Source organism: Corythoichthys intestinalis, chromosome 18 (assembly GCF_030265065.1).
Source record: "Corythoichthys intestinalis isolate RoL2023-P3 chromosome 18, ASM3026506v1, whole genome shotgun sequence".
In the NCBI taxonomy this organism is placed as follows: Eukaryota; Metazoa; Chordata; class Actinopteri; order Syngnathiformes; family Syngnathidae; genus Corythoichthys; species Corythoichthys intestinalis.
The window spans coordinates 44,111,032-44,124,997 of NC_080412.1; the positions used below are offsets into that span (position 1 = coordinate 44,111,032).

At 40.0% G+C, this 13,966-nt stretch overlaps 1 protein-coding gene across 2 annotated transcripts in view; it reads right to left on the minus strand.

Moving 5' to 3' along the window:
- Positions 1-9,223: 9,223 nt before the first annotated feature.
- LOC130906198 (cell adhesion molecule DSCAML1-like) overlaps positions 9,224-13,966 on the minus strand; it is a 148,904-nt gene continuing 144,161 nt past the window's right edge. For both annotated transcript variants that reach the window (XM_057820233.1, XM_057820234.1), the window contains exon 33: positions 9,224-13,699. In XM_057820233.1, coding sequence (XP_057676216.1) covers positions 13,269-13,699 — 431 coding nt within the window. In that variant the 3' untranslated portion in view covers positions 9,224-13,268. The remainder of the gene's footprint in view (positions 13,700-13,966) is intronic.

Genomic DNA, 13,966 nt, shown 5'->3' on the forward strand with positions numbered 1-13,966 from the left:
AGCAGCCAATAAATTGTCTTTTTGAAGTGTCCTGTTCAAGCTGCAAGTCATTTGTGTTACAATGACATGTTTGCACAGGCATATTGATTCTGACAATGTACACTGTTTTTGACAATGTACATTGTTCAAGCCATACACGCCGTTATAAATGCTCATACTTGAATTCTTATTGTTTACAATACATTTTTATAAACTTAATGTTTAGACTGCATGTACAATTGTTAAATATATCAAATTGAATGCTGGTAAAAAAATCAACAAGAAACTGTGAATCTGTATTTCATGCATTGATTCAGATTTTCAAATTATACAACAGTCCGCTTGGGCGAATTTATCGTCATTTATCGTTATCGAGGTAAATCTGCTCAATTTATTGTGATACGTGTTTAAGGCCATATCGCCCACCCCTACGTGCATATGGTGTCGGTGAAGAAGGAAGGGGAAAACGAAAAATTCTGGATCCTGCCTCCCAAGTGGAAGAATTCGATTGCGGAGGAATGAGGGGGGCTATCTCCGCATGCAAATCAAAGGCTCCTGTGGCGCGACACCGCGCCGATAACGTCAGCACAGATACACGTCAAATTGGGCGTGCGCAGCGGTGCTACTAAACATTAAAAACAGCAAATATGGCGGAATGTCGGCTTTAATTTACGGTTTTAATAATATTTTTAAATATGTTGAATGTTTCCATTTTTGTGCCTTTTTGAACAAAAGAAAAATGCCATCGCTTCGAGTGGGCGGGCATATTTTTTTCCGGGCTGAGGAACTTTGGTGGGGTCAAAGTGCATCATTCGCTGCCGCCTTGTAAATCTGAACTGCCCCCAAGGGCCTGGCATGAATATTATATCGTTTTCATGCGGAATTGCAACATTGTTCTTGAAGCCATGGTGGTTCATTTAGTCTTATGACAGTAGTATGATGTGCTGTCAAATAATGTGTTACCGGTTACATCTTTTGGTGTAAATATCAGTTGCCACGTTTACATGGAGCCAAATATTCCAATTACAATCAGAATATTTGTTCAAACCGAATAAATGTGTTCCATATAAACACCTCATTCGGAATGAACAGGCCCAAACCGAATGGAATTTCATTCCGATTCACAGGGGTGGAATATTCCTTTTCCCAAACCGATTAGAAGTAAAATTATATCATGTAAACAGGGAAGCGGAATGGTGTCTGGTTTCGTTCTTTCTGCGCATGCTCCGTACTGACGTGGTGACGTCACTTGGTGACGTAAGTAACGTCACTTGCAACATGGCTTCCAAGCACACGCACAGCGCACCCACACAACTTTTTAAATGAACGGCGTATCATTCTGAAGTTTTGTTTCCACTCGAAAAGTTAAAACAGCAGCTGATCTGGCGATCGATCTCCATGTTTTGCAACGTGACGCTTTGTTTTGATTAATCTGCGCATGTCAGACGGCAGTTGTCAAACGTCCTTTCGGAATAAAGGCAGACACATGTAAACGCTGGATCGGAATAGATGAAGTGACATGTAAACAGCTGATGTGAAATTTCCATTCGGAATGATTTGAATCGGTATGAATAAAAGTCAGCATGTAAACGTGGCTAGTGAGGACAGCTGCAGCTTATAGTCCAGTGCGGTTTATCTATGAACAAATGCTGTTTTCTTGCCAAATTTGGTGGGTGGCGGCTTATAGCCAGGTGCGCCTTATAGTGTGAAAATTACGGTACAGTAATTCACTTAATAATGGTAGCTTTAACTGTATCCCTACAACAACAATCTATATTACCTATATAATTTGAAGTCATTATAAAATGCAAATAAGGTTGCGTAAAAGTAGGTGGGGACAATTTCAGCATCCTGAAAAGTTGGTAGTATTATGTCCCTACCGTCCCCATGCAAACCTATACCGTTGGGTCAATCACAAATCAACTATTTGTCAACATTATTTAATCAACTATAAAACAATGTTAACTCGACCATCGCCTGACACACCGTAGAACAACGTTGTTTCAACGTCACTGTCAGCTAACATCGGTATTTGCAATGCTGATTCAACATAGTTTATTGTCGAAAATTTCAATGTCAAACATACTGATGATTATGATGGAAAATCAATGTTTATTCAATGTCGGTCTGCTATCTGGGGAGCAATCTAACGCGTCGTCTTTTCCAAACCAGTAATGTGATTAGTTTCCTTAGTGTTTGTGTGTTACTATTTTTTTATTGCCCCATAATGTATACAGTATGAAGAATACTGTAATCACCTGCGATGGGCATTTTGAATAGAAACTGTAAGAAAGGTTCCCACTACGCGTTTGTGGTGGAGGTTTAGCGATAACTGTGTAAAACTTGACTGTACAACCCCTAGCAAAAAGTATGGAATCACCAGTCTCGGACGAGCACTCACTTAGACATTTTATCATGTAGAACAAACTCAGATAAAAAGCTTGAAAAAATTAATGAACTGGTTCAAAAGTGTCATCACTGAGGGAGTTTTGATTTTTTTCTTCTGGCAGTCATCTTTGTAAATCTCACTGGAACAGCACCAAATAAACGTTCCAGCATCATCACCTTGTCCAATGCTTAACTCTTGACACCTTGTCCAATGCAGATTCTTGACCCTTGATAAGGTGATGATGCTTGAACTTTGGTTTGGTGCCGTTCCAGTGAGATTTACAAAGATGACTGCCTGAAGAAAACATCAACATTCCTCAGTCCTTGATGATATGGGGCTGCATGTCAGGCAAAGGCACTGGGGAGATGGCTGTGGTTAAATCTTCAAAAAATGCAAAAGTTTACATTGAAATTTTAGACAGCTTTCTTATCCCCTCAATTGAAAATATGTTTGGGGATAATGAAATAATTTCCCAAGATGACAATGCATCATGCCACAAAGCTAAAACTGTTATAGCATTCCTTGGAGAAAGACTCATCCAGTCAATGTCTTGGCCTGCAAATAGCTCAGATCTCAACCCTATTGAAAACCTGTGGTGGAAATGGAAATAAATGGTCCACAGCAAGGCTCCGACCTGCAAGGGTGACTTGGCAACTGCAATCGGAGAGAGTTGGCACCAAATTGATGAAGAATACTCAACTCCATGCCTCAGAGACTGCAAGCTGTCATAAAAGCCAGAGGTGGTGCTACTAAAAACTAGAGATGCGTTTTGATTGCTATTTCTTTGTTTGTTTCTCATGATTCCATATATTTTTTTCCCTCAAAATGGGAGTGATTCTGTATATATTTCCCTGCACTTGCGCTATAAAAGTAACATTTACTGACCACCACAATGTTTTTTATTCATTTTTTTAGTGTTTCTGAATGCTAAAGAGTTGCACTTTTGAACGAATTTATTCTTTTTTCAAGCTTTTTATCTGAGATTGTTCTACATGATAAAATGTCTGAGTGAGTGCTCGTCCGAGACTGGTGATTCCATACTTTTTGCTGCGGGTTGTTGATCTGGGTGGCTCAATTTTCTTCGTACACAAGCTGGGGCGCCGGCCAGAGCGCTCCTATATGGCCAGGATGTCCAAGCAAGGAGGGAAGGCAAAAGAATACTCTAATAGGGAAGCAGATTGCAGTAACTCAAATTTCCTTTAGCCAATATTTGCAGTTTGCAGTTTGCACAGCAGATGGCGACAATGTCCGCTTTATGTACATGGTTTCATTGTGCTATGGTAGGCAACTAAACTGTATATTGCTAATTTGCTTCGTGGGAAATAGTGCAGGTGAGTGGATGTGGATGTTTGTGTATGTGTGGTTTTCTGCATAAAAGAGAAAATGAAGTGACTTACAGCGCAGCAATAACAGCGTGGCTAATATACTAACAACACACAGTCGACACGGAAATAACACATTAGCAATTCGCTAATTAGCTAAGCGCTCGGCTCTAACTTGTACCATTTCAAACCAACAATAATAAATACTAAACAATACAAGAGACTTAATACACTCACCTCTTATGGACGCACACGGGACTTGAGCTCTCACACAGAACATTTTGGTTCAACGCGACCCGAAACTACTAGCAGACAACTGAAAGGGAGTAGTCACGTACTTTCTCTCTTCCAGCTAGCTCTTAATTACCGTATTGGCCCGAATATAATACGACCCTGATTATAAGACGACCCCCTCTTTTTCAAGACTCAAGTTTGAAAGACTTTTTGAACACCTAATTAATTTTTATACAGAAAATAATTACAGTACACCTGAAACAAATGATTATAACAACAGATTTGAGCGAAAAAGCATGTTATTTTGCCTCATTCAAATCTTAGTATCTGAACATTTAAATATGTACTCTAAAGTGCAATCACATTCTCAAATGAATGGCTTCTGGTTTTTGAAATGTAAATAAACCAATATATTGTGATAAAACAACAAAATTGCAATAGCTGCTTTAACCATCAAAGTGAAGTCTAACTGTAACTGTAGTCTTGAAACAAATCTGAATAGGAAAAACACTGCAATAAAATAATGCAAACTGGTTAAACTTGAGAGTAGCTGAGATCTGTAATGACAGAACATCGCTTCAATGATATCTGGCGCCATCTAGCGTCGTGAATGGGTATAATGTCTAGACCGCGAATAAAAGACGACTGAAATAAGACCGAAAAAGTGGGGGTCGTCTTATATTCGGGTCAATACGATAACTAGAGTACATTCATGCAGGCACACAGAAAAGGACTCAAAACGCGGCCGCCCGGAGTGCCTGTGTAAGACACAAATAACACGAGTCTTTTGTACACGTTCGTATCCATGGTTATCGCTTATTATTACTTCTTGTTTTGGTCTCGAGTCACACGCGCTACGTGTTTTGGGACTGAGAAAGGCGTATGGAGCGAGGGTGCACATTCGCGCCGAGTGCAGCCACCTGTTGAGATATGCGAGGGAATGCTGATCGGTGTGCGTCCATGAATAAACGTGACTATTTCCCCTTCATTCTGGAGGGTTCCAGCTATAGGTTGGAGCTGCTACATGCGTGGCCCTATTGTAAAGGGTCGAAGGCGAGCATTGTTTACATCATATTTGTGTTGCACGTTTATGCCATGAGGTGATGTGTTCGTTTAGCATCTTTTGGGATGTGTTGGAAGTCTAATTGAGTGTAAAGTGAGTAGTTGCCGCTAGTTTTGTGGCCAAAATTGACAGCGTGTGTCCTGGTTGTGCACGCGCATTCGTGCCTGCCTCCACCTTTGTGTTTATTGTAGTGTGCAATTCATTTGTGTGTTGTTGATTATTGTTCAGTCAATTTGCATTGTTGTACATTGGCACTGATATGATGTTAACCCTAACCCCGAAACCGAAGTTCAGAATTTATTAGGCTATATCTTTGAGGTAGCGGGGGTGTAATTAGTCGGTGGAAGTTATTTGTTAGTTACAGGGCTCAGTGGCCTATACTACGAACCGAGTTCAACCTCCCAAGAAGTAATCCAGTTTACCATCGGGTAACCGGAGTTGACAAAACCTGGTTGTCTAGTTTGTGGTCAATCGGTACTACGACGCTGATTATGAGGTTAATTAGTCGAACCTGTGTCAACCCAGTCAGAGTTACTGCGCGTTCACATAAAAGGGGGCGGTGACCAGAGTCAAACACTACTTGTGACGATGGCACGGGCACCTTACTTCACGGAGGAGGAATGCACGATGATCATGCGGAATTATGAGGAATTAAAATCCACCCTCACCGCGAAATCCAACACCGCTTCGGCGAGTAGAGCGCAACGGGTCTGTTGACAGCGAATTTACAGATCGTGTGATTTGTGAATGCGTCAATATGCCAGTTTACTTATGTCCATGAAAAGAAATAAAGCCTGCTGTCAGGACAATAAAATAAGATTTGGTACATTAACAGTAAGAAATAATTGTCACGCATCACCACACAAAACAGGATGATTGTATGTTTAGTCCCCTTAACTGTACGAATACGTATGTTCTTTTTTTTAGTTTGGGCCTAAAAAATCCGAGTCCGATCAATAAACTTGATTTGCAGGCCCGAGCCCGACAACCCCCCCCCCCCCCCCAAAAAAAAAAATGTTATATTTTGTGAGGACTCAGGAGAAGAAGGAAATGCGGGGATGCCATGCGTTGTTGCGTAAATAAAAGCCCGTCTTTTGTAGCGATTTTTCACAGTTAAACAAGACTGTAAGATGCATATTCAATAAACATTTATATCTTTTATATTTGTGCGTCTGTCCTATCAGTGGATTTGACATTTAATTTAATCTCCTCCAGTTGGCAGAAAAAAACGCAAGTTTTCTCAATGTTTAAATAGTCTACATATTTCTATGATTATTATAAATGCATCAATTTGAAGCGTTTCCATACCCCACTCCGAATCGCACGGCATACAGTGTTCTTACGCAGATATTCAGCATCACCGATGGAATACATATATTGTCCCTGGCGAAAGAGCGCACGGACAGGCACACACAATCTGCGCGGTTGTGAGGGCCTGACTCGGCGGGTTACATTAGTGACGTCTGCTGCCTAGATCAGTTGGCACAGGTAAAGAATTCCCTCAGCTGAAAATCTATATCTTTCATGGAGAACATCTTCCGGGTACGCCAGCGGATTCTGGCGGTCATGAAATACCCGTGCCCTCCAGAGAGAGCCCCTCACAATCCGCGCGCCAATGTCGTATGGGTCGTCCAAGTACGCTGTCATTGTCAGGAGGACACGTCCGCGGAGGAGTGCTGTTTAAATAGAGCGTGGTTAATTGGAATCCTGATGTTAAGCAAGATCTAACTCTGACACGACCAGGTTTTACGTCGCACGTGATAAAGTTACTCTCGAAGTTACCCTGCTAAGGCAGAAAACCGGCTTCGTAGTATAGGCCACTGGAGTGGCTAAGCTAGCCCGAGTCAATTGTGGTTGAAATCAACTCAATCAAATAATTAAACCCCGCCTACTTAACTATTAAGCCTTATGTGAAAATTTCTAAACCCTTTAAATTCAATTATCGGAAAGTCAATTACATGCGATTTTTCTGTTGTCATTCTTATGTTAAGGCAGCAAAGGGAGAAAAATAATAAAAATTAATTATCAATGAATTACTTTTAAAGTAACAGTTACTTTCATAATAAAATAGGACTGCAGCTATCGATTGTTTTAGTAGTCGATTCAGCTAGTTAGTTCGAATAATCGGATTAGGATCATTTAATGCAGAATCAATTTTACGAGATGTAAAACAAAGGCTTGCTAAGGATTGCACTTTCATTTGAAAATGAAATACCTGATTTTAGCCTCAAACGGTATAAAAATAAATAAATAAATGAGGATCTAAGTACAACAAAAGAACAATTGGCTAACTTGCACAGTAAAAGTCCGCTAGCTTAAATGCTATAAATTGCAATGCTCATAACAAATCAGTTAAACACATATTCCTACAAAAAATGGCTAAATTGACATATAAACTAAGAATGCACTGAACAAAATCTTACCTTATGTTGTTCTTAACAGGTAGTGGCTGGTTTCAGCCATGTTAAATGGATTGTTTCATATTCACTGTTGTCACAAGAGAGTAGTGTATCTACTCAAATCAATATAGCTAAATGCAAACACTTTCAAAACAAACCATTGCAAAACCACTACCGTAATTTCTGGACCATAAGGCGCACCTGACTATAAGCCGCCAGCCACCAAATTTGACATGAAAACGGCATTTGTTCATAGATTAGCCGCACTGGACTATATGCCGCAGTTGTCCTCATTGTATTATGGGATATTTACACCAAAATATATTAACTGGTAACACTTCATTTGACAATGGTATCATAAGACTGTCATGAGACCAAATGAACCACCATTAAGCTTTGAACCAATTGAATGCAAAGTCATATTGTTTCTAAAAGCTTCATTTGGCCATCACTGCTCCATGGGGTAGACCGTCAACCTCTGCTGCCACCTGCTGTCAAAACTGTTGTCATCCAACATTCCTCCTAGCATGCATTGCGGTGGAACAGATTTAAATAACAATCATGTTCTGTGCTAATTATTTCTTCAGTTACTGTTCCAGTTGTTTCATTAATTGCTAGTTATGGTATTTGGTAACATTTTCTTGGATAGTGGTGCCACAATACTGTCATAAGATGGTTATAATTATTACATGACACTGTCATAAGCATTAATGAATGCTTATAATAGATGTTGGTTGGTGTCATCCAGCAAATTATCTCACTTTTGAATGGACGTAAAAGATCTGAGCTGGACATAAAGTGAGTTAGTGACACAGTATGACACATATTGACATCTGTCATAAGCATTCAGTAATGCCCATGATAGTGTCATGTCATTATTATGACTGTCTTATGACGGCACTGTCAAATAAAGTGTTACCTATTAACCCAAATAAATAAGCCGCACTGGACTATAAACCGCAGGATTCGAAATGAGGGAAAAAAGTAGCGGCTAGTCGTCTGAAAATTAGGGTAAATAAACGAATACTTGAAGCAGCAAAATTCGATTTGAAGCTTTTTTTGTAATCAAATTACTCGAGTTAATCGATTAAACATTGCAGCACTACAATAAATAAAGATGCCGATCGATCGGGTCCGATCACGTCATTTTCAAAGTATTTGAATCGGCCAAAAAAATATCGGACATGCCTTTATTTAATATACTGTATATATATATTTTAATTAAATCGTTTTCTAATTGTATTTAATGTTACAGACAAAATGTCTTACATTCATCCAGAGTCTTTAGTTTTGGCTTAAAGTAGGGCTATCAAATTTATCGCGTAAACGGCGGTAATTTTTTAAAATTACGTTAAAATATTTAATGCAATTAACGCATGCGCTGCACGACCCACTCACGCATTATCGTGTTCAATCTATAATGACACCGTTTTACCTATATATAGAGCTAACAGGCTGCGTAATATGAGTAGAGAGAATTTTGGCAGTCTTTGGAGCCTCTTTTCAATTGGCTAAAGCCTTAAAATCCCTCTCTCAACAATTACAAATATCGTGGGAAGCAATGTGGGGAAGAACGGTAATGATTGCTCTTTTCCTTAACACCCTATGTTACTTCCCAACGCAGAGAAGATATATCAATTGGTGCCACTACGCACAGTCATGGTTGCACTTCCCATCATGCATTCGAGCAGAACAGTTAAATCATTTACTGAAAGCTCAACAAATACACTAGATGGCAATATTTAGTCACAATATACCAAGTCACATTTATCCTTTAAGAATTACAAGTCTTTCTATCCGTGGATCCCTCTCACAGAAAGAATGTTAATAATGTAAATGCCATCTTGAGGATTTATTGTCATAATAAACAAATACAGTACTCATGTACTGTATGTTGAATGTATATATTCGGCCGAGTTTTATTCATTTTTGTCTTAATGCATTGCCAAAATGTATATGATCTGGAAAAATTATCGGGAATGATTGGAATTGAATCGGGAGCCAAAAAAAAAAAAGCAATCGGATCGGGAAATATTGGGATCGGCAGATACTCAAACTAAAACGATCGGGATCGGATCGGGAGCAAAAAAACATGATCGGAACAACCCTAATAATAAAGTCATCAGTAAAGCAAATAGATGACTTTTTTGAACCATACTTTCTCAAGTAATCTGTGGCAACACTCTCGTCTTCATTCGGCGTCCATTTGAGTGACTTGGATGCAATCATACCCGACGTGAAAACCACCGAAACCGTGACGTATGAAAGATAGCTTTATTGCACAAGGTGTTAGAATGATCTTTTTAGTTTTTGCTTTCTTTTCATAGAAAATGTACTTTTGAACACAAGCAATTGCTGTAACAAGCAACTCAAACAAATGTTTGGGATACCCTCAACATTTTTTTTTTTTTGGACGTTTTTGATTTTCATACTTTTTTTTTTTTGTCTTCAAATGTTTCCCTTTTAGCAAGCATGCACGTTTTAGAGGATCGACAAAATACAAAATGATAAAAAATAATAACAATGGGACAAATGACATTAACATCAAGTACCTTAAAAAAAAATTCAAAGTAAAATTCGTATCAAAACGTGAAGGGAAAGCAAAAGCGTTTTGCCCAAAGTAAAATTCTGTCCTTTATTTTGGATTTTATTTCAATTCTTGAAATCGAGGGGGGGTTTAAGCCGTGCGTGACACATCCCCTTAACCATTCTGACGAAAATAGCTCTTCATACAAAACTGTTTTTATGTACAAGACCTCATCTATAAACAACACTGCTGCATCTAATATGGTTATGGATATTTCAACTTGAATTCATCCACATGGGGGGGGGGGGCAAAGGAGAAGAGCCTGAACGCATCTCTTAGACATTCACACTCCCCTCCACTATTTATATACATAATAGCAGTTTGTGGACCAAAAGAGCTACGAGTCCCTGATTTGCTTGGCTGACTTGAGACCTCAGTCTAGAACAGTGGTTCTTAACCTGGGTTTGATCGATGACTAAGCCTAAGGGGTTCGACGAAAGTAGGACACGTTTTCGTACGTTAACTAAATTCAGGAAAAGTTGTGTTTTAGAGCAGGTTTTGGTCTAGCTTGCCTCAAATTTACAGGCATGTCTATCAACTGCTAGTCCTCTATCTCAGTGTTTTTCAACCTGTTCAGAGTCACGGCACGTTTTTACATTTGAAAAAATCTAACGGCACACCACAAACTAAAAATGTTGCAAAATTACTTTCTGGACGGTATATTATAAAATAATTCCTCAATATCTATACATTGACTTCACTATCAGTTAACAAGACAGCTCCTACGGACATTGCGCCGTGGCTTCATGTAGGGGGCCGTGCCAGGCAGGGCTTCGAGATAGCTTTCACTGCGATAAACTCAAACACATGCTGCGTTCTAACCTCGGATTTAGATGGAAACGGGACAAAAGTAGCAGGAGGGTCTCAAGAGTGATTTGTTCAAGGATTAAAGATAATTATTACCGCATTGGCCCGAATACAAGACTGTGTTTTTTTGCATTGAAATAAGACTGAAAAAGTGGGCGTCCTCTCATATTCGGGGTCTAGACATTATACCCATTCACGACGTTAGATCGCGCCAGATATCACTGAAGCGAATGCTGAACTTGAGGAGTAATGTTCTGTCATGACTTGTTATGACGTCTCCGCCCCATTCGGCTGTTTCCGGAATACTTTTGGAAATGTTTTCGATCTATTTTCGATAATTGCTCATGAATGTGATTTATTTTTTTGTTAACTTTATTAATATTTGTTATCTTGCCACATAACGGTTCTATTGATATCTCACAGCCCCTTAGTATTATAATACACTTTAACTGGAACTTAAAAGTAGCTTAACACAAATGGAAATTCAATTAAAACATGTGGGAAAAACACCTAACTTATAAGTGATGTGTGTTATCAAGCGTACTGACATTTTTAGGTAAGAAATAAGTTTTTGGAGTGAAATTAGTGAATTAGGCTTTTTTTTCCTAGTCACAAATGAGTTGCAATTGTTGGCCGTTTTCAACAATGTACATAGAAAATAAAGACATTGACTGAAAATGGTTCAATATTAGATGAAATGTTTTGCTTCTTTTCATATATATTTATAATTGCTCTTTACCTTAAAAAATATATTTTTTATCCGATTACTCGATCAATCGGTAGAATTTTCAATCAAATACCCGATTACTAAAATATTCGATAGCTGCAGCCCTAGTGCTGGGTTGCACATTGTCGCAGACACCAAGGTGGCTGATGGCTAGAAATCCGAGCAGTTATTGAATGCGAGGAGCAATACCTCTTTCATCTCACATGACTGCAACCTTCTACATACTCCTTCCTTTCTACTGCAACTCCGCCCGACGACATAAAGAAAAAAAAATTGATATTGGATCATTTCACCACACATACTCTCACGGCACACAGGTTGAAAAACACTGCTCTATCTGATAGTTTGAAGCTAGTTTGCTCAGTGGAAGGTTGACTCGCACTTGGTATGAGGAAGACCAATGAGCAGTGTGGACCTAAAACATGCAATCAAAATGAGAAAAACTGGAATTTATGGGGATATTAGCTTGCTAGCTTAGATATATCTGTGCTAAATCGGGGGAAAAAGCTTTATTATATAATTTCGAAGGGTTTGGTTGGCGCACATGGGAAAGTCATGGGGTACCTCCTGGTACGTTTTGCATCGTTAAGAACCACTGGTCTAGACTCTACATTTCAACGATAGCCCGCATCAATTAAAACCATGATCAACCTTGAAACAAATACAAATTAAAATATAAAACACATAACCCTAAGGTGGAGATGCTTAAGAAAGACATTCCAGTCGCTTCTTGTGTGTTATGGGGCATTTACAGTACTTGAAGATATTCATTGAGATAACGATTTGATCAAGTCCACAACTCAAATCCCTGAAACGGCTCTAAACTTTAAGATATTTCAGGAGTCACATTACCGGGTTTATATTCTCTGGAAAGAGTAGGGAGGCGAGAGGGGGGATTTTAGCGCCTATCCTGGTGTGAATACAACATTAAACACTATATTATAGCTCTGCGCATCATTTGACCCTCCCCGCGCCCAACCACACCCACAAACCGGGCCCCTTAGTGCGTTAGCACCCCCCTATGTTCCGCCCCTGCACTTGAAAATTTCATGAAATGGACATAAAATGTGAAAACCAATGTAGCTGAACCTCATCATACCTTCAACCAGAGTGCTAATCTTCATATTTATCATAATAATATTAAAGAATACATCTCTCGCATTCCCATTTCAACACTACATCACTTCTTAACCATTCAGAACATCCATACTTAGCTTTAATTTAGTCTTTAATCAAACATTTCATGAATATTTCTTTTATCATGATTGAGCGATTGTCTCATTCTTTTATAATTTGACATTTGTGTAAATACAGTGCCTTTAGGCTTTGTCATATGTTCACTAAGATGTCAATATATCTACATAGAAATATAGATCTTATTCTTTTTTAAATAGCAAACACTCTATTTGCAGGTGATTCATCGGGGTTGGCCGATCGAGACTTTTTCTCAAAGTGAAGCTGAACATCTTTTAGAGGACGATTGCCAATCGGAGAGAGACACAAAGGGGAAAAAGATACAATAAGAATAAGGAACTGAAGCAGAAGTCCTCCAAATGGTCAGTAATACTCAAAACGATGAAGGACAGCGTGTGTGTATGCGTATGAGAAACGTAGTCCTCGCCGTCACGGAGACTAATCATCGATAACTCCGCGTCAGCCGGCCGTAACTGTTAGTCGGAGTTAGTAGATATTTTGTAGAGTCCCGCGTGGAGATTAAAAAGCAAAGTTAGCTCCTACGGCAGGTAGAAAACGTAGCGCGGACTAGACCAGCGTGTAGGACTTGGAGTAAGCCCCCGCGCTCTGTTTCTGCAGCCGGCCCAGTGCGGACGAGCTGCTCTCCAGCAACGAGTCTCTGGAGCCGCCCATCTTGTTACCGCTGTTGCTGGGGTTGCTGCCCGTGCTGGACGTGGAGGCCGTGGCCGCCGCGTTGGAGCCGGGCATGGTCAGAGTCCGCTGGGGCAGGGTGGCCGTGCCCGAGCCCAGGCTGCCCGGGCCCGAGTGGCCCAGAGTCAGCGCCTGCTGCTTGGCAGAGTCTAGAGTCTTGTGGCGGCCCTGCGTGTGATACGCACGCTGGCTCAGGCTGCGGATGGACGCTTCCCGCGGGGGCACGGCCGGACAGGGATCGTGCAGCTCCCCCTGCTTACGGAAGAACGGGTCCGTCTTCATGTAAAGGGGTAAGTTGCAGAATTCACCTGAAAAATGCACGCAGGACATTTTACAGCAGATGGTTTCTCACAAGAGATGTGACCGAATAGCCAGAAGATAACCCTTAAAGGGACATCGACAGATATAAAATAAATTTAAACACAATCTGGTGCGCACCAGATTGTTTCTCATGCGCACCAGAAACTATCTGGTAAACATTAGCACTATATAGCATTTATGCTAGCGGATTTTTAACGAAGCAAGTTAGCCAATTGCAACAATTGGCTAACTTGCATACCAAAAGTCTGATAGCA